This window comes from Bombina bombina, chromosome 2 (genome assembly GCF_027579735.1).
Source record: "Bombina bombina isolate aBomBom1 chromosome 2, aBomBom1.pri, whole genome shotgun sequence".
Classification (NCBI taxonomy): Eukaryota; Metazoa; Chordata; class Amphibia; order Anura; family Bombinatoridae; genus Bombina; species Bombina bombina.
In genome coordinates, this window is record NC_069500.1 from 87,124,044 (window position 1) to 87,144,361 (window position 20,318).

General features: G+C 41.2%; 1 protein-coding gene across 4 annotated transcripts in view; it reads left to right on the plus strand.

The window, feature by feature from the left end:
* The window catches only part of NEDD4L (NEDD4 like E3 ubiquitin protein ligase), an 826,963-nt gene that overhangs the window by 224,462 nt on the left and 582,183 nt on the right, over positions 1-20,318 (plus strand). For all 4 annotated transcript variants that reach the window (XM_053701158.1, XM_053701159.1, XM_053701160.1 and 1 more), the window contains exon 2: positions 947-1,020. In XM_053701158.1, coding sequence (XP_053557133.1) covers positions 947-1,020 — 74 coding nt within the window. The remainder of the gene's footprint in view (positions 1-946; positions 1,021-20,318) is intronic.

Below are 20,318 nucleotides of genomic sequence, written 5' to 3' on the forward strand. Positions count from 1 at the left end.
ACTAGAGAAAAATTAATAACAAAAAAAAAAAAATGATTTGTTACTCGCAGACTGGCTGCCAGTAACAAAAATGGTGGGGAGCAGTGGGAGGGAGGAGTGTTAAAGAGCTGTTTGGGGGATCAGGGGGTGGAAGGGTAATCCTTACAAGACAGAAATTAAAAAAAAAATATTAAAAAATAAATAAAAGGCCTAAACTGCTTACTCACATACTTTTTGCCAGTACCTAAGTTGGTGGTAAAACAAAGAAATGTGCTTACAAATAAAGTGCTCTAATGAAACCGTTCCCTTTAATATAAAACACTTTGCTGAAACGAAATTATTTTTTAAAATTAAAAATATTGTAGTCTGGTTTTTTTTTTAATTAGTTCAGTTAAAATCCCCTCACAGTATACTAGGATTACCTGAGCACATGTAAGTCTTAACAAATATGTTGCTGATGGAATCAAACATGAATATCATAAATATTTGGCATTTTTAGAATCTGTAAACAACAGCTTGATCTAATTGTAACTTTTTGTTACTTAAAGTGGTGGTAAAATTTTTTCTTATCCCATTTTTAATAACTGTTTGTGCTCAGTGACAGAGAGCAAGGGCTGCTCTGCTACTGACTTTTTTCCTTGAAGTGCCGTACGACAGACTTTGTGATTGGATGCCACCAGAAAATGAAAAAGAAAAAAAAAAAGCAGTATAGTAAAGGGTGGACGAAGTTAAAATAAGAAAAGGATGTTAGATTAAATTATATCTATTGCTCATAAAAACTGATGAATGATTTTTGTACTAATACCTCCCCCCCCCCCCCCCCCCCCGATCATGACTTCTACATTGAAAGTGAAAGATATTTCTAAATAATTGTAATTTTAATCTTGTAAAATGATATTTTATGATATTGGATTGAATAATTAAGAGTATATAACCTTAATGCTGTTTTCTTTTTTGCTTTGATTAGGAAGAGTCACGTATACTTCGTGTTAAGATCGTTTCGGGTATTGATCTGGCAAAGAAGGACATCTTTGGAGCCAGGTATGCAATATGGATATTTCTGGCATAACAAAAAAATTGTGTTTTTATTGTACTATATCTTTAGACATATAAATTATATATTTTGATTTAGCAGAAGTTTTTATTAAAGGGACAAGTAAAAAAAACAAAATTAAATTTTAGAGCTCACAACTGTATATGCTCCCTGATGACATATCAAGACTAACCCTGCTACATATAATATTTCCCTAATTGGCGTCAAATAATTTGTTGCAAAACAATGCATTTTATACTAACAGTATGACAACGGTTAGCCTTGTTGTTTGCAGACTCAAGCTCAGATTGGCTATTGAAAAACAGTTGTTGGAAAGAAGATATTTGTTTCGAAAAACTTTTGGGTGATGTTATTTTATAGCAACACAACAGAAATGTTTACTGTCCCTTTAAGGAATTTTATGACTGAGAATGGTTGTTCGACAGAAATGTAAATGTTGGCTTTAATTCTTTTTTTATATATTCAGTTATTTTTAGTATTTTTTCATAACTTAAAGTAAATAGTATTTGTAATATAAAGAGGAAATATGAGGATGCCTCTTCTATTATTCTTGTAATAGAAACTAAGATGCTTACTAAAGGAACATAGAAGAGACTGAATACATTTTAACTCCATGGTTGCTGCATTGTGTCCCAGCCCTTTCTGGCAACTAAGGGTTTTTAGCTGAAGTATAGAGGACCACAGAGTGACACTGCAATGTAACTACACACGTGCACAACACTTGTACAATCCCATTAACTATAATGGCATACGTATAAGATTTGGTTTTATTGCTGTGGGGTTAGAGCGACTCAGAGACATGTAAATTTATTTTAGGGCTCAACAAATGCAAGGTTCCAGTTCTCCATGGCAACACAGTTGCTTGATTGTAAGTGTCATACTTAAAGGTATGTTGTACTGTACATTTTTCTCTGCTTTAATGTATTCCTAATGATCTATTTCACATGATGGAGGTTCTTTTTAAAATAGCTCCTTAATAGCTTCTTAAAGGGGCATTAAACACTGTTCTTTAATGATTCAGATAGAGCATAAAATTGTTAAAAAAAAAAACAAAAAAACTTTCCAGTTTAATATTATCAGATCTGTTTAATTATCTTGGTTTCCTTTGTTGATGTGAAACTTGTGTTCAGCTGCTCAGTCATGGAAACCCATTTCGAGAACTTTTCTATGCACAGTTATTGTGCTTATGTTGCTTCCAGAATCAGTTTGGAACTCTGTAGTGAGTGATGACTCTGAAGCCCCACTCTGTGCGTTTGCATGGTCTACCACTTCATGGCTGGGCTGTTGTTGCTTCTGTTGTTGCTTATAGACACTTCTCCTTCACAATAATAGCACTAACAGTTGATGGGGGAAGATCTAGTAGGGCAGAAATTTCATGAATGGACTTGTGGCAAAGGTGGAATGTTTAAAGACACTGAGCTCTTTTAGACATGATTGCACAATCAGTATGTAAATAATTTCAACGAGCAATCTAAAGTTTGTTTATATATATATTTCTTTCATGTAATTGGCAAGAGTCCATGAGCTAGTGACGTATGGGATATACAATCCTACCAGGAGGGGCAAAGTTTCCCAAACCTCAAAATGCCTATAAATACACCCCTCACCACACCCACAAATCAGTTTTACAAACTTTGCCTCCTATGGAGGTGGTGAAGTAAGTTTGTGCTAAGATTTCTACGTTGATATGCGCTTCTCAGCATTTTTGAAGCCCAATTCCCAACTCAGAGTACAGCGAATGTCAGAGGGATGTGAAGGGAGTATCACTTATTGAATTCATGGGTACTCTGTTATCAGTCGTAGAGATTCATCTCCTACCTCCCTTTTCAGATCGACGATATACTCTCATACTCCATTACCTCTACTGATAACCGTTTCAGTACTGGTTTGACTATCTGCTATATGTGGATGGGTGTCTTTTGGTAAGTATGTTTTCATTACTTAAGACACTCTCAGCTATGGTTTGGCACTTTATGTATTTATATAAAGTTCTAAATATATGTATTGTACTTGTATTTGCCATGATTCAGGTTTCAGTATATTTCCTTTTGCAGACTGTCATTTTCTTATCTGGGAAATGCATTTTTTAGGAAAATGTATGTCTTACCTGGGGTATAGTCTTTTTTTCAAATTGACTGTCATTTTAAACTCGTGGGCAGAATTAGGCTCGCGAGAGCACGCAATGCCAAACTATATTGCGTCATTTTTTGCGCAAGATTTTTTTGCCGCAAAGTTACATTCGATGACGCAAATTCGTCATTTCCGGCGTCTTTGTTGACGCCGAGTCCTTTTACAAGGTTGCGTCTTCAATGACGCGAGTGTGTCATTTCCGGATGTTGTTAGCGCCAAAAATATTTCTCTGTGCGTCATAATTGGCGCCAAATATTTTCATTATTTTAAACCCCATTCCTATATGCCTCTTGCCTTTTTTATCTATCAGAGGGCTATGCTGTTTGCATTTTTTTCCCATTCCTGAAACTGCCATATAAGGAAATTGATAATTTTGCTTTATATGTTGTTTTTTCTCTTACATTTGCAAGATGTCTCAATCTGATCCTGTCTCAGAATTCACTGTTGGAACCCTGCTGACTGATAACAGTTCTACCAAAGCTAAGCACATTTGTTGTATTCTTGTGGAGATTATATCTCCAGCTATGGTTTGTAATAAGTTGTCATGATAAACTTTTACATGCAGAGAATGTGTCCATCAGTAATAGTACATTGCCTGTTGCTGTTCTTTTAACATCTAATTTATAAAAAAATTATTGCTGATTCTATTCAGAAGGCTTTGTGTGCCATCCCGCCTTCTAATAAATGTAAAGGTCTTTTAAAACTTCTCATAAAGTTAATGAAATTTCAAATGACTGACAACATACTGAATTATCCTCCTCTCATGAGGATCTATCTGATTCAGAAGATCCTTCCTCAGATATTATTGACACTGACAAATCTACTTATTCTGTTTAGAAACCTCCTGTGGTTATTCCAGAGGTTTTTCCAGTTCCTGATGCTATTTCTATTATGATTTCTAAGGAAGGGAATAGGCCTAGTACTTCTTTTATTCCTTCTTCAAGATTTAAAAATTTGTATCCTTTGCCAGCAGTTAGATTGGAGTTTTGGGAAAAGATCCCCAAAATTGATGGGGCTATCTCTACTCTTGCTAACGTACTACTATTCCTACGGAAGTTAGTACTTCTTTTAAAGACCCTTTAGATAGGAAACTTGAATCTTATCTAAGGAAAGCTTATTTTTATTCCGGTCATCTTTTTAGGCCTGCAATTTCTTTGACTGATGTTGCAGCTATTTCAACTTTTTGGTTTTAAACTTTAGCGCAACAAGTATCGGATCATGATTTGTCTAGCATGGTTAACTGGATTCAACATGCTAATAATTTCATTTGTGATGCCATTTTTGATATCATCAAAATTGATGTTAAATCTATGTCCTTAGCTATTTTAGCTAGAAGAGCTTTGTGTCTTAAATCTTGGAATGCTGATATGACTTCTAAGTCCAGATTGCTATCTCTTTCTTTCCAAGGTAATACATTATTTGGTTCTCAGTTGGATTAAATAATTTCAACTCTCACTGGGGGGAAGGGAGTTTTTTGCCTCAGGATTAAAGACCTAAGGGTAAATCTAAAGCTTCTAACCGTTTTAGTTTGACAAAATAAGGAACAGAAACCTATTTCTTCCCCCAAGGAATCTGTTTCCAATTGGAAGCAATCTGTTTCCAATTGGAAGCCTTCTTCAAATTGGAATAAATCCAAGCCATTTAAGAGATCAAAGTCGACCCCCAAGTCTGCATGAAGGTGCGGCCGTTATTCCAGCTCAGTTGGTAGGGGGCAGATTAAGATTTTTCAAAGATGTTTGGATCAATTCGGTCCAAAATCATTGGATTCAGAGTATTGTCTCTCAGGGGTACAGAATAGGATTCAGAGTAAGACCGCCTGTGAGAAGATTTTTTCTCTCTCATGCATTCCAGCAAACCCAGTAAAGGCTCAGGCTTTCCTGAAGTGTGTTTCAGACCTGGAGTTTTTAGGGGTAATCATGCCAGTTCCGTTTCAGGAACAGGGTTTGGGGTTTTATTCAAATCTATTCATTGTCCCAAAGAAAGAGAAAATTCATTCAGACCATTTTTGGATTTAAAAATTTTGAATCGATATGTAAGAGTACCAACTTTCAAAATGGTGACTATAAGGACTATTCTGCCTTTTGTTCAACAAGGGCATTATATGTCCACAATAGACTTACAGGATACATATTTTCATATTCTGATTCATCCAGATCACTGTCAGTTCCTGAGATTCTCTTTTCTAGACAAGCATTACCAATTTGTTGCTCTTCCTTTTGGCCTAGCGACAGCTCCAACAATCTTTTCAAAGGTTCTCGGTGTCCTACTCTCTGTAATCAAAGAGCGTGGTATTGCGGATAATCCTTATTTGGACGATATCTTGGTACTTGCTCAGTCTTTACGTTCTGCAGAATTTCACACGAATCAACTAGTGTTGTTTCCTCGAAGACATTGTTGGAGGATCAATTCACCAAAAAGTTCTTTGATTCCTCAGATAAGGTAAACTTTTTAGGTTTCCAGATAGATTCAGTGACCATGACTTTGTCTCTAACAGACAAGAGACATTTTAAATTGATTGCAGACTGTCTGAACCTTCAGTCTCAGTCATTCCCTTTAATAGCTTTGTGCATGGAAGTTTTAGGTCTCATGACTGCAGCATCGGACGCAATCCCCTTTGCTCGTTTTCATATGAGACCTCTCCAGCTTTGTATGCTGAACCAATGGTTCAGGGATTATACAAGGATATCACAATTAGTATCCTTAAATCCCAATGTTCGACTTTCTCTGACTTGGTGGTTAGATCACCATCATATAATTCTAGGGGCCTCTTTCGTTCATTCAACCTGGACTGTGATCACAACAGATGCAAGTCTTTCAGGTTGGGGATCTCTGACAGCACAAGGGGTTTGGAAATCTCAAGAGGCGAGATCACCAATAAATATTTTGGAACTCCGTGCGATTCTCAGGGCTCTTCAGTTTTGGCCTCTGTTGAAGAGAGAACCGTTATTTTCTTTTCAGACAGACAATTTCACAACTGTGGCATATGTCAATCATCAGGGTGGGACTCAGTCTTTAAGCTATCTTGGATACTTCTTTGGGCGGAATCCAGCTCCTGTCTAATTTCTGCGGTTCATATCCCAGGTATAGACAATTGGGAAGCGGATTACCTCAGTCATCAGACGCTACATCCGGGAGAATAGTTTCTCCACCCAGATGCGTTTTCTCAAGTTGTTCAGATGTGGGGCTTCCAGAAATAGATCTGATGGCATCTCATATAAACAAAGAACTTTCCAGGTACCTGTCCAGGGATCCTCAGGTGGAAGCAGTGGATGCGTTGACACTTCCTTGGTGTTATCAACACGCTTATATTTTCCCGCCTCTAGTTCTTCTTCCAAGAGTGATCTCCAAAATCATCATGGAGCAATCGTTTGTGCTGCTGGTGGCTCCAGCATGGCCTCACAGGTTTTGGTATGCGGATCTTGTTCTGATGTCCAGTTGCCAACCTTGGCCACTTCCATTAAGGCCAGACCTTCTATCTCAAGGTCCGTTTTTTCATCAGGATCTCAAATCATTAAATTTTAAGGTATGGTAATTGAACGCTTAGTGCTTAATCATAGAGCTTTTTCTGACTCCGTGATTAATACTATGTTGCAGACTCGCAAATCTGTTTCTAGAAAGATTTATTATCGAGTTTGGAAGACTTACATTTCATGGTGTTCTTCTCATAAATTCTCTTGGCATTCTTTTAGAATTTCTAGAATTTTACAAATTTCTTCAGGATGGTTTGGATAAAGGTTTGTCTGCAAGTTAATTGAAAGGACAAATCTCTGCTCTTTCTGTTTTATTTCACAGAAAGATTGCTAAACTTCCTGATATTCATTGTTTTGTTCAGGCTTTGGTCTGTATCAAGCCTGTCATTAAATCAATCTCTCCTCCTTGGGGTCTTAATTTGGTTTTGAAGGATTTACAGGCTCCTCCGTTTGAGCCTATGCATTCTTTGGACATTAAACTACTTTCTTGGAAAGTGTTGTTCCTTTTGGCCATCTCTTCTGCTTGAAGAGTTTCTGAATTATCCACTCTCTCTTGTGAATCTCCTTTTCTGATTTTTCATCAGGATAAGGCAGTTTTGCGGACTTCATTTAAATTCTTACCTAAGGTTGTGAATTCTAACAGCATTAATGGAGAAATTGTTGTTCCTTCCTTGTGTCCTAATCCTAAGAATTATTTGGAGAGATCTTTACATTCTTTGGATGTGGTAAGAACTCTGAAATATTATGTTGAAACTACTAAGATTTCAGGAAGACTTCTAGTCTATTTGTTATCTTTTCTGGTTCCAGGAAAGGTCAGAAGGCTTCTGTCGTTTTTTTTGGCTTCGTGGTTAAAGCTTTTGATTCATCAAGCCTATTTGGGGTTGGGTCAAGCCCCACCTCAGAGAATTACAGCTCATTCTACTAGATCAGTTTCCACTTCGTGTGCCTTTAAGAATGAAGCTTCAGTTGCTCAGATTTGCAAAGCTGCTACTTGCTCTTCTTTGCATACATTTACTAAATTCTACCATTTTGATGTATTTGCTTCTTCAGAAGCAGTTTTTGGTAGAAAAGTTCTTCAGGCAGCTGTTTCAGTTTGATTCTTCCGGTTTTGATTTAAGTTTTTCCCTTTCATTTATGAGATTAAACTTATATTTTGGGTTGTGGATTATTTATTTTTTTCAGCGGAAAATGGCTGTTTCTCCAACATAGGTGTGTCCGGTCCACGGCGTCATCCTTACTTGTGGGATATTCTCTTCCCCAACAGGAAATGGCAAAGAGCCCAGCAAAGCTGGTCACATGATCCCTCCTAGGCTCCGCCTACCCCAGTCATTCTCTTTGCCGTTGTACAGGCAACATCTCCACGGAGATGGCTTAGAGTTTTTTAGTGTTTAACTGTAGTTTTTATTATTCAATCAAGAGTTTGTTATTTTGAAATAGTGCTGGCATGTACTATTTACTCAGAAACAGAAAAGAGATGAAGATTTCTGTTTGTATGAGGAAAATGATTTTAGCAACCGTCACTAAAATCCATGGCTGTTCCACACAGGACTGTTGAGAGCAATTAACTTCAGTTGGGGGAACAGTGAGCAGTCTCTTGCTGCTTGAGGTATGACACATTCTAATAAGACGATGTAATGCTGGAAGCTGTCATTTTCCCTATGGGATCCGGTAAGCCATGTTTATTACGATCGTAAATAAGGGCTTCACAAGGGCTTATTAAGACTGTAGACTTTTTCTGGGCTAAATCGATTCATTATTAACACATATTTAGCCTTGAGGAATCATTTTATCTGGGTATTTTGATATAATAATATCGGCAGGCACTGTTTTAGACACCTTATTCTTAGGGGCTTTCCCAAAGCATAGGCAGAGCCTCATTTTCGCGCCGGTGTGGCGCACTTGTTTTTTGGCATGCAGTCGCATGTGAGAGGAGCTCTGATACTTAGAAAAGGCTTTCTGAAGGCGTCATTTGGTATCGTATTCCCCTTTGGGCTTGGTTGGGTCTCAGCAAAGCAGATACCAGGGACTGTAAAGGGGTTAAAGTTCAAAACGGCTCCGGTTCCGTTATTTTAAGGGTTAAAGCTTCCAAATTTGAACAATTCCTTCATGTTTTTTCGCAATTGCAGTAATAAAGTGTGTTCAGTTTAAAATTTAAAGTGACAGTAACGGTTTTATTTTAAAACGTTTTTTGTACTTTGTTATCAAGTTTATGCCTGTTTAACATGTCTGAACTACCAGATAGACTGTGTTCTGAATGTGGGGAAGCCAGAATTCCTATTCATTTAAATAAATGTGATTTATGTGACAATGACAATGATGCCCAAGATGATTCCTCAAGTGAGGGGAGTAAGCATGGTACTGCATCATTCCCTCCTTCGTCTACACGAGTCTTGCCCACTCAGGAGGCCCCTAGTACATCTAGCGCGCCAATACTCCTTACTATGCAACAATTAACGGCTGTAATGGATAATTCTGTCAAAAACATTTTAGCCAAAATGAACACTTATCAGCGTAAGCGCGATTGCTCTGTTTTAGATACTGAAGAGCATGACGACGCTGATAATAATATTTCTGAAGGGCCCCTAACCCAGTCTGATGGGGCCAGGGAGGTTTTGTCTGAGGGAGAAATTACTGATTCAGGGAACATTTCTCAACAAGCTGAACCTGATGTGATTGCATTTAAATTTAAGTTGGAACATCTCCGCATTCTGCTTAAGGAGGTATTATCCACTCTGGATGATTGTGACAAGTTGGTCATCCCAGAGAAACTATGTAAAATGGACAAGTTCCTAGAGGTGCCGGGGCTCCCAGAAGCTTTTCCTATACCCAAGCGGGTGGCGGACATTGTTAATAAAGAATGGGAAAGGCCCGGTATTCCTTTCGTCCCTCCCCCAATATTTAAAAAATTGTTTCCTATGGTCGACCCCAGAAAGGACTTATGGCAGACAGTCCCCAAGGTCGAGGGAGCGGTTTCCACTTTAAACAAACGCACCACTATACCCATAGAGGATAGTTGTGCTTTCAAAGATCCTATGGATAAAAAATTAGAAGGTTTGCTTAAGAAAATGTTTGTTCAGCAGGGTTACCTTCTACAACCAATTTCATGCATTGTCCCTGTCGCTACAGCCGCATGTTTCTGGTTCGATGAGCTGATAAAGGCGGTCGATAGTGATTCTCCTCCTTATGAGGAGATTATGGACAGAATCAATGCTCTCAAATTGGCTAATTCTTTCACCCTAGACGCCACTTTGCAATTGGCTAGGTTAGCGGCTAAGAATTCAGGGTTTGCTATTGTGGCGCGCAGAGCGCTTTGGTTGAAATCTTGGTCGGCTGATGCGTCTTCCAAGAACAAGCTACTTAACATTCCTTTCAAGGGGAAAACGCTGTTTGGCCCTGACTTGAAAGAGATTATCTCTGATATCACTGGGGGTAAGGGCCACGCCCTTCCTCAGGATCGGCCTTTCAAGGCAAAAAATAAACCTAATTTTCGTCCCTTTCGTAGAAACGGACCAACCCAAAGTGCTACGTCCTCTAAGCAAGAGGGTAATACTTCTCAAGCCAAGCCAGCTTGGAGACCAATGCAAGGCTGGAACAAGGGAAAGCAGGCCAAGAAACCTGCCACTGCTACCAAGACAGCATGAAATGTTGGCCCCCGATCCGGGACCGGATCTGGTGGGGGGCAGACTCTCTCTCTTCGCTCAGGCTTGGGCAAGAGATGTTCTGGATCCTTGGGCGCTAGAAATAGTCTCCCAAGGTTATCTTCTGGAATTCAAGGGACTTCCCCCAAGGGGGAGGTTCCACAGGTCTCAGTTGTCTTCAGACCACATAAAAAGACAGGCATTCTTACATTGTGTAGAAGACCTGTTAAAAATGGGAGTGATTCATCCTGTTCCATTAAGAGAACAAGGGATGGGGTTCTACTCCAATCTGTTCATAGTTCCCAAAAAAGAGGGAACGTTCAGACCAATCTTAGATCTCAAGATCTTAAACAAGTTTCTCAAGGTTCCATCGTTCAAGATGGAAACCATTCGAACTATTCTTCCTTCCATCCTGGAAGGTCAATTCATGACCACGGTGGATTTAAAGGATGCGTATCTACATATTCCTATCCACAAGGAACATCATCGGTTCCTAAGGTTCGCATTCCTGGACAAACATTACCAGTTCGTGGCGCTTCCTTTCGGATTAGCCACTGCTCCAAGGATTTTCACAAAGGTACTAGGGTCCCTTCTAGCTGTGCTAAGACCAAGGGGCATTGCTGTAGTACCTTACTTGGACGACATTCTGATTCAAGCGTCGTCCCTTCCTCAAGCAAAGGCTCACACGGACATTGTCCTGGCCTTTCTCAGATCTCACGGATGGAAAGTGAACGTGGAAAAGAGTTCTCTATCTCCGTCAACAAGGGTTCCCTTCTTGGGAACAATAATAGACTCCTTAGAAATGAGGATTTTCCTGACAGAGGCCAGAAAAACAAAACTTCTAGACTCTTGTCGGATACTTCATTCCGTTCCTCTTCCTTCCATAGCTCAGTGCATGGAAGTGATCGGGTTGATGGTAGCGGCAATGGACATAGTTCCTTTTGCGCGCATTCATCTAAGACCATTACAACTGTGCATGCTCAGTCAGTGGAATGGGGACTATACAGACTTGTCTCCGAAGATACAAGTAAATCAGAGGACCAGAGACTCACTCCGTTGGTGGCTGTCCCTGGACAACCTGTCACAAGGGATGACATTCCGCAGACCAGAGTGGGTCATTGTCACGACCGACGCCAGTCTGATGGGCTGGGGCGCGGTCTGGGGATCCCTGAAAGCTCAGGGTCTTTGGTCTCGGGAAGAATCTCTTCTACCGATAAATATTCTGGAACTGAGAGCGATATTCAATGCTCTCAAGGCTTGGCCTCAGCTAGCGAGGGCCAAGTTCATACGGTTTCAATCAGACAACATGACAACTGTTGCGTACATCAACCATCAGGGGGGAACAAGGAGTTCCCTAGCGATGGAAGAAGTGACCAAAATCATTCTATGGGCGGAGTCTCACTCCTGCCACCTGTCTGCTATCCACATCCCAGGAGTGGAAAATTGGGAAGCGGATTTTCTGAGTCGTCAGACATTGCATCCGGGGGAGTGGGAACTCCATCCGGAAATCTTTGCCCAAGTCACTCAGCTGTGGGGCATTCCAGACATGGATCTGATGGCCTCTCGTCAGAACTTCAAAGTTCCTTGCTATGGGTCCAGATCCAGGGATCCCAAGGCGGCTCTAGTGGATGCACTAGTAGCACCTTGGACCTTCAAACTAGCTTATGTGTTCCCGCCGTTTCCTCTCATCCCCAGGCTGGTAGCCAGGATCAATCAGGAGAGGGCGTCGGTGATCTTGATAGCTCCTGCGTGGCCACGCAGGACTTGGTATGCAGATCTGGTGAATATGTCATCGGCTCCACCTTGGAAGCTACCTTTGAGACGAGACCTTCTTGTTCAGGGTCCGTTCGAACATCCGAATCTGGTTTCACTCCAGCTGACTGCTTGGAGGTTGAACGCTTGATCTTATCGAAGCGAGGGTTCTCAGATTCTGTTATCGATACTCTTGTTCAGGCCAGAAAGCCTGTAACTAGAAAGATTTACCACAAAATTTGGAAAAAATATATCTGTTGGTGTGAATCTAAAGGATTCCCTTGGGACAAGGTTAAGATTCCTAGGATTCTATCCTTCCTTCAAGAAGGATTGGAAAAAGGATTATCTGCAAGTTCCCTGAAGGGACAGATTTCTGCCTTGTCTGTGTTACTTCACTAAAAGCTGGCAGCTGTGCCAGATGTTCAAGCCTTTGTTCAGGCTCTGGTTAGAATTAAGCCTGTTTACAAACCTTTGACTCCTCCTTGGAGTCTCAATTTGGTTCTTTCAGTTCTTCAGGGGGTTCCGTTTGAACCCTTACATTCCGTTGATATTAAGTTATTATCTTGGAAAGTTTTGTTTTTAGTTGCAATTTCTTCTGCTAGAAGAGTTTCAGAATTATCTGCTCTGCAGTGTTCTCCTCCTTATCTGGTGTTCCATGTAGATAAGGTGGTTTTACGTACTAAACCTGGTTTTCTTCCAAAAGTTGTTTCTAACAAAAACATTAACCAGGAGATTATCGTACCTTCTCTGTGTCCGAAACCAGTTTCAAAGAAGGAACGATTGTTGCACAATTTGGATGTTGTTCGCGCTCTAAAATTCTATTTAGATGCTACAAAGGATTTTAGACAAACATCTTCCTTGTTGTTTATTCCGGTAAAAGGAGAGGTCAAAAAGCAACTTCTACCTCTCTTTCTTTTTGGATTAAAAGCATCATCAGATTGGCTTACGAGACTGCCGGACGGCAGCCTCCCGAAAGAATCACAGCTCATTCCACTAGGGCTGTGGCTTCCACATGGGCCTTCAAGAACGAGGCTTCTGTTGATCAGATATGTAGGGCAGCGACTTGGTCTTCACTGCACACTTTTACCAAATTTTACAAGTTTGATACTTTTGCTTCTTCTGAGGCTATTTTTGGGAGAAAGGTTTTGCAAGCCGTGGTGCCTTCCATTTAGGTGACCTGATTTGCTCCCTCCCTTCATCCGTGTCCTAAAGCTTTGGTATTGGTTCCCACAAGTAAGGATGACGCCGTGGACCGGACACACCTATGTTGGAGAAAACAGAATTTATGTTTACCTGATAAATTACTTTCTCCAACGGTGTGTCCGGTCCACGGCCCGCCCTGGTTTTTTTAATCAGGTCTGATAATTTATTTTCTTTAACTACAGTCACCACGGTACCATATGGTTTCTCCTATGCAAATATTCCTCCTTAACGTCGGTCGAATGACTGGGGTAGGCGGAGCCTAGGAGGGATCATGTGACCAGCTTTGCTGGGCTCTTTGCCATTTCCTGTTGGGGAAGAGAATATCCCACAAGTAAGGATGACGCCGTGGACCGGACACACCGTTGGAGAAAGTAATTTATCAGGTAAACATAAATTCTGTTTTTTTTATCCCTCCCTCTCTAGTGACTCTTACGTGGAGTTCCACATCTTGGGTATTGCTATCCCATACGTCACTAGCTCATGGACTCTTGCCAATTACATGAAAGAAAACATAATTTATGTAAGAACTTACCTGATAAATTCATTTCTTTCATATTGGCAAGTCTATGAGGCTCACCCTTTTTTATGGTGGTTATGATTTTTTTGTATAAAGCACAATTATTTCCAAATTCCTTTGTAGATGCTTTATTACTCCTTTCTTTATCACCCCACTACTTGGCTATTCGTTAAACTGAATTGTGGGTGTGGTGATGGGTGAATTTATAGGCATTTTGAGGTTTGGGAAACTTTGCCCCTCCTGTTAGCATTGTATATCCCGTAGGTCGCTGCTTTATCCTGCCCGTAGTGCAAGTTTCTTACTTGCTTGCCTCCAGCTTTCATTCACCTGAGTGAGTAACCCACATTGATCACGTGTCTCCTCTCTTCTATGCCCCGCAGTGCCGCCCCCCCCCCCCGTAAAAACCGCTGAGACGCTGGGTTTTTAAATCACAGCGGTTAATCGCTGTTTAAAACCGCATATGCGGTTAATCGCCCAGCCATTATATATATATATATATATATATATATATATATGCTGTGGTGTACAGAGCACCACAGCAAAGCTGTTAAGTATCACTTCCCTTCCCACAACCCCCAGTCATTCTCTTTGCCTACGTTGCAAGGAGGTGGTAAAGTTTAGGTGTCTGATAGAAATTTCTTCAATCAATAATTTTTTATTTTAAAGCATAGCAGGTTGGCTCTGATCTTTCCTGGGGTTTAGCCATAGCCCACTTCAGTCTCTTCAGTAGCACAGTAGTGGCTTTTAAGCAATTGGGAACTTGTGGGGTATAATCCTCACTGCGCCTCCCAAATAGTTGTTTAATAAATGTAATATTCGAATGCTACATTCTAATTTGAATATGACATTCAAATTCGAAATACTGTAGTATTTCTAGTCTAATACTGTGTTTTATAAATGTAATATTCAAATTCGAATGTGACATTAAAAATAGTATTTCTCTTGTTAAGTGTATCCAGTCCACGGATCATCAATTACTTATGGGATATTCTCCTTCCCAACAGGAAGTTGCAAGAGGATCACCCACAGCAGAGCTGCTATATAGCTCCTCCCCTAACTGTCATATCCAGTCATTCTCTTGCAAGCCTCAACCAAGATGGAGGTCGTAAGAGGAGTGTGGTGTTTTATACTTAGTTTATTCTTCAATCAAAAGTTTGTTATTTTTAAATGGTGCCGGAGTGTACTGTTTATCTCAGGCAGTATTTAGAAGAAGAATCTGCCTGCGTTTTCTATGATCTTAGCAGAAGTAACTAAGATCCATGGCTGTTCTCACATATTCTGAGGAGTGAGGTAACTTCAGAGAGGGAATGGCGTGCAGGTTTTCCTGCAATAATGTATGTGCAGTTAATATTTTTCTAGGGATGGAAAAAAAAAAAAAAGTTTTTGTGTTTTATTATTCCATTTTGGGTATTAAGGGGTTAATCATCCATTTGCAAGTGGGTGCAATGCTCTGCTAACTTGTTACATACACTGTAAACATTTCGTTAGTGTAACTGCCTTTTTTCACTGTTATTTCAAATTTTGACAAAATTTGTGTTTCTTAAAGGTGCAGTAACGTTTTTTATATTGCTTGTAAACTTGTTTAAAGTGTTTTCCAAGCTTGCTAGTCTCATTGCTAGTCTGTTTAAACATGTCTGACACAGAGGAAACTACTTGTTCATTATGTTTGAAAGCCATGGTGGAGCCCCATAGGAGAATGTGTACTAAATGTATTGATTTCACCTTAAACAGTAAAGATCAGTCTTTAACTATAAAAGAAATATCACCAGAAGATTCTGACGAGGGGGAAGTTATGCCGACTAACTCTCCCTACGTGTCAGACCCTTCGCCTCCCGCTCAGGGGATGCACGCTAATATGGCGCCAATTACATCAGGGACGCCCATAGCGATTACCTTGCAGGACATGGCTGCAATCATGAATAATACCCTGTCAGAGGTATTATCCAGGTTGCCTGAATTAAGAGGCAAGCGCGATTGCTCTGGGGTTAGGAGAAATACAGAGCGCGCATATGCTGTAAGGGCCATGTCTGATACTGCGTCACAATATGCAGATCATGAGGACGGAGAGCTTCAGTCTGTGGGTGACATCTTTGATTCGGGGAAACCTGATTCAGAGATTTCTAATTTTAAATTTAAGCTTGAGAACCTCCGTGTGTTGCTTGGGGAGGTATTAGCTGCTCTGAATGACTGTAACACAGTTGCAGTACCAGAGAAATTGTGTAGGCTGGATAAATACTATGCGGTACCGGTGTGTACTGATGTTTTTCCTATACCTAAAAGGCTTACAGAAATTATTAGCAAGGAGTGGGATAGACCGGGTGTGCCTTTTTTCCCCACCTCCTATATTTAGAAAAATGTTTCCAATAGACGCCACTACACGGGACTTATGGCAGACGGTCCCTAAGGTGGAAGGAGCAGTTTCTACTTTAGCAAAGCGTACTACTATCCCGGTTGAGGACAGTTGTGCTTTTTCAGATCCAATGGATAAAAAATTGGAGGGTTACCTTAAGAAAATGTTTATTCAACAAGGTTTTATTTTACAGCCCCTTGCATGCATTGCGCCTGTCACGGCCGCGGCGGCATTCTGGTTTAAGGCCCTGGAAGAGGCCATCCATACAGCTCCATTGACTGAAATTATTGACAAGCTTAGAACACTTAAGCTAGCTAACTCATTTGTTTCTGATGCCATTGTTCATTTGACTAAACTAACGGCTAAGAATTCCGGATTCGCCATCCAAGCGCGTAGGGCGCTATGGCTTAAATCCTGGTCAGCTGACGTGACTTCGAAGTCTAAATTACTCAACATTCCTTTCAAGGGGCAGACATTATTCGGGCCTGGTTTGAAGGAAATTATTGCTGACATTACTGGAGGTAAGGGTGACACCCTTCCTCAGGACAGGGCCAAAGCAAAGGCCAAACAGTCTAATTTTCGTGCCTTTCGAAATTTCAAGGCAGGTGCAGCATCAACTTCCTCCGCTTCAAAACAAGAGGGAACTTTTGCTCAATCTAAGCAGGCCTGGAAACCTAACCAGTCCTGGAACAAAGGCAAGCAGGCCAGAAAGCCTGCTGCTGCCTCTAAGACAGCATGAAGGAACGGCCCCCTATCCGGCGACGGATCTAGTAGGGGGCAGACTTTCTCTCTTTGCCTAAGCGTGGGCAAGAGATGTTCAGGATCCCTGGGCGTTGGAGATCATATCTCAGGGATATCTTCTGGACTTCAAAGCTTCCCCTCCACAAGGGAGATTTCATCTTTCAAGGCTATCTGAAAATCAGATAAAGAAAGAGGCATTCCTACGCTGTGTGCAAGACCTCCTAGTTATGGGAGTGATCCATCCAGTTACGCGGACGGAACAAGGACAGAGTTTTTATTCGAATCTGTTTGTGGTTCCCAAAAAAGAGGGAACCTTCAGACCAATTTTGGATCTAAAGATCTTAAACAAATTCCTCAGAGTTCCATCTTTCAAAATGGAAACTATTCGGACCATCCTACCCATGATCCAAGAAGGTCAGTACATGACCACAGTGGACTTAAAGGATGCCTACCTTCACATACCGATTCACAAAGATCATCATCGGTTTCTAAGGTTTGCCTTTCTAGACAGGCATTACCAATTTGTAGCTCTTCCCTTCGGGTTCGCTACAGCCCCGAGAATCTTTACAAAGGTTCTGGGCTCACTTCTGGCGGTTCTAAGACCGCGAGGCATAGCAGTGGCTCCGTATCTAGACGACATCCTGATACAGGCGTCAAGCTTTCAAGTTGCCAAGTCTCATACAGAGATAGTTCTGGCATTTCTGAGGTCGCACGGGTGGAAAGTGAACGCGGAAAAGAGTTCTCTATCCCCACTCACAAGAGTCTCCTTCTTAGGGACTCTTATAGATTCTGTAGAAATGAAAATTTACCTGACGGAGTCCAGGTTATCAAAACTTCTAAATGCTTGCCGTGTTCTTCACTCCATTCCGCGCCCTTCGGTAGCTCAGTGCATGGAGGTAATCGGCTTAATGGTAGCGGCAATGGACATAGTGCCATTTGCGCGCCTTCATCTCAGACCGCTGCAATTATGCATGCTGAGTCAGTGGAATGGGGATTACACAGATTTGTCCCCTCTGCTAAATCTGGATCAAGAGACCGGAGATTCTCTTCTCTGGTGGTTGTCTCGGGTACACCTGTCCAAGGGTATGACCTTTCGCAGGCCAGATTGGACAATTGTAACAACAGATGCCAGCCTTCTAGGTTGGGGTGCAGTCTGGAATTCCCTGAAGGCACAGGGATCGTGGACTCAGGAGGAGAAACTCCTTCCAATAAATATTCTGGAGTTAAGAGCGATATTCAATGCTCTTCTGGCTTGGCCTCAGTTAGCAACACTGAGGTTCATCAGATTTCAGTCGGACAACATCACGACTGTGGCTTACATCAACCACCAAGGGGGAACCAGGAGTTCCCTAGCGATGTTAGAAGTCTCAAAAATATTTTGCTGGGCAGAGTACCACTCTTGCCACCTGTCAGCAATCCATATCCCAGGCGTGGAGAACTGGGAGGCGGATTTTCTAAGTCGTCAGACTTTCCATCCGGGGGAGTGGGAACTCCATCTGGAGGTGTTTGCTCAGTTGATTCATCGTTGGGGCAAACCAGAACTGGATCTCATGGCGTCTCACCAGAACGCCAAGCTTCCTTGTTACGGATCCAGGTCCAGGGACCCAGAAGCGACGCTGATAGATGCTCTAGCAGCGCCTTGGTTCTTTAACCTGGCTTATGTGTTTCCACCGTTTCCTCTGCTCCCTCGACTGATTGCCAAAATCAAACAGGAGAGAGCATCAGTGATTCTGATAGCACCTGCATGGCCACGCAGGACTTGGTATGCAGACCTAGTGGACATGTCATCCATTCCACCATGGACTCTGCCTCTAAGACAGGACCTTCTGATACAAGGTCCTTTCAATCATCCAAATCTAATTTCTCTGAGACTGACTGCATGAAGATTGAACGCTTGATTCTATCAAAGCGTGGCTTCTCCGAGTCAGTCATTGATACTTTAATACAGGCACGAAAGCCTGTTACCAGGAAAATCTACCACAAGATATGGAGTAAATATCTTTATTGGTGTGAATCCAAGAATTACTCATGGAGTAAGGTTAGGATTCCTAGAATATTGTCTTTTCTCCAAGAGGGCTTGGACAAAGGATTATCAGCTAGTTCCTTAAAGGGACAGATTTCTGCTCTGTCTATTCTTTTGCACAAGCGTCTGGCAGAGGTTCCAGACGTCCAGGCATTTTGCCAGGCTTTGGTTAGAATTAAGCCTGTGTTTAAACCTGTTGCTCCCCTGTGGAGCTTAAACTTGGTTATTAAAGTTCTTCAATTAAACTTTTGTCTTGGAAAGTTCTGTTTTTGATGGCTGTTTCCTCGGCTCGGAGAGTCTCTGAGCTATCTGCCTTGCAATGTGATTCTCCTTATCTGATTTATCATGCAGATAAGGTAGTCCTGCGTACCAAACCTGGGTTTTTACCTAAGGTGGTTTCTAACAAGAATATCAATCAAGAGATTGTTGTTCCATCATTGTGTCCTAATCCTTCTTCAAAGATGGAACGTCTTTTTCATAATCTGGACGTAGTCCGTGTATTGAAGTTTTACTTACAAACTACTAAAGATTTTTGTCAAACATCTACCCTGTTTGTCGTTTACTCTGGACAGAGGAGAGGTCAAAAAGCTTCGGCAACCTCTCTTTCCTTTTGGCTTCGGAACATAATACGCCTAGCCTATGAGACTGCTGGACAGCAGCCCCCTGAAAGGATTACAGCTCATTCCACTAGAGCTGTGGCTTCCACCTGGGCCTTTAAAAATGAGGCCTCTGTTGAACAGATTTGCAAGGCCGCGACTTGGTCTTCGCTTCACATTTTTTCCAAATTTTACAAATTTGATACTTTTGCTTCTTCGGAGGCTGTTTTTGGGAGAAAGGTTCTTCAGGCAGTGGTTCCTTCCGCTTAATCCTGCCTTGTCCCTCCCATCATCCGTGTACTTTAGCTTTGGTATTGGTATCCCATAAGTAATGGATGATCCGTGGACTGGATACACTTAACAAGAGAAAACATAATTTATGCTTACCTGATAAATTTATTTCTCTTGTAGTGTATACAGTCCACGGCCCGCCCTGTTCTTTTAAGGCAGGTCTAAATTTTAATTAAACTACAGTCACCACTGCACCCTATGGTTTCTCTGTTTGTTTTCGGTCGAATGACTGGATATGACAGTTAGGGGAGGAGCTATATAGCAGCTCTGCTGTGGGTGATCCTCTTGCAACTTCCTGTTGGGAAGGAGAATATCCCATAAGTAATGGATGATCCGTGGACTGGATACACTTCAAGAGAAATAAATTTATCAGGTAAGCATAAATTATTTTTTCTAGTCTACAAATGTCACATTCAAATTCAAAAGTGACATTCGAAAACTGTAACATTCAATAATATAATTTTTAAGAATATTGGTTCTTATCAACATTCTATTATGTAAATCAAATTTCTTCAATAACATTCGTTCTTACATTCGAATTCGAATATAAACACATTCGCCCATCCCTAATTAT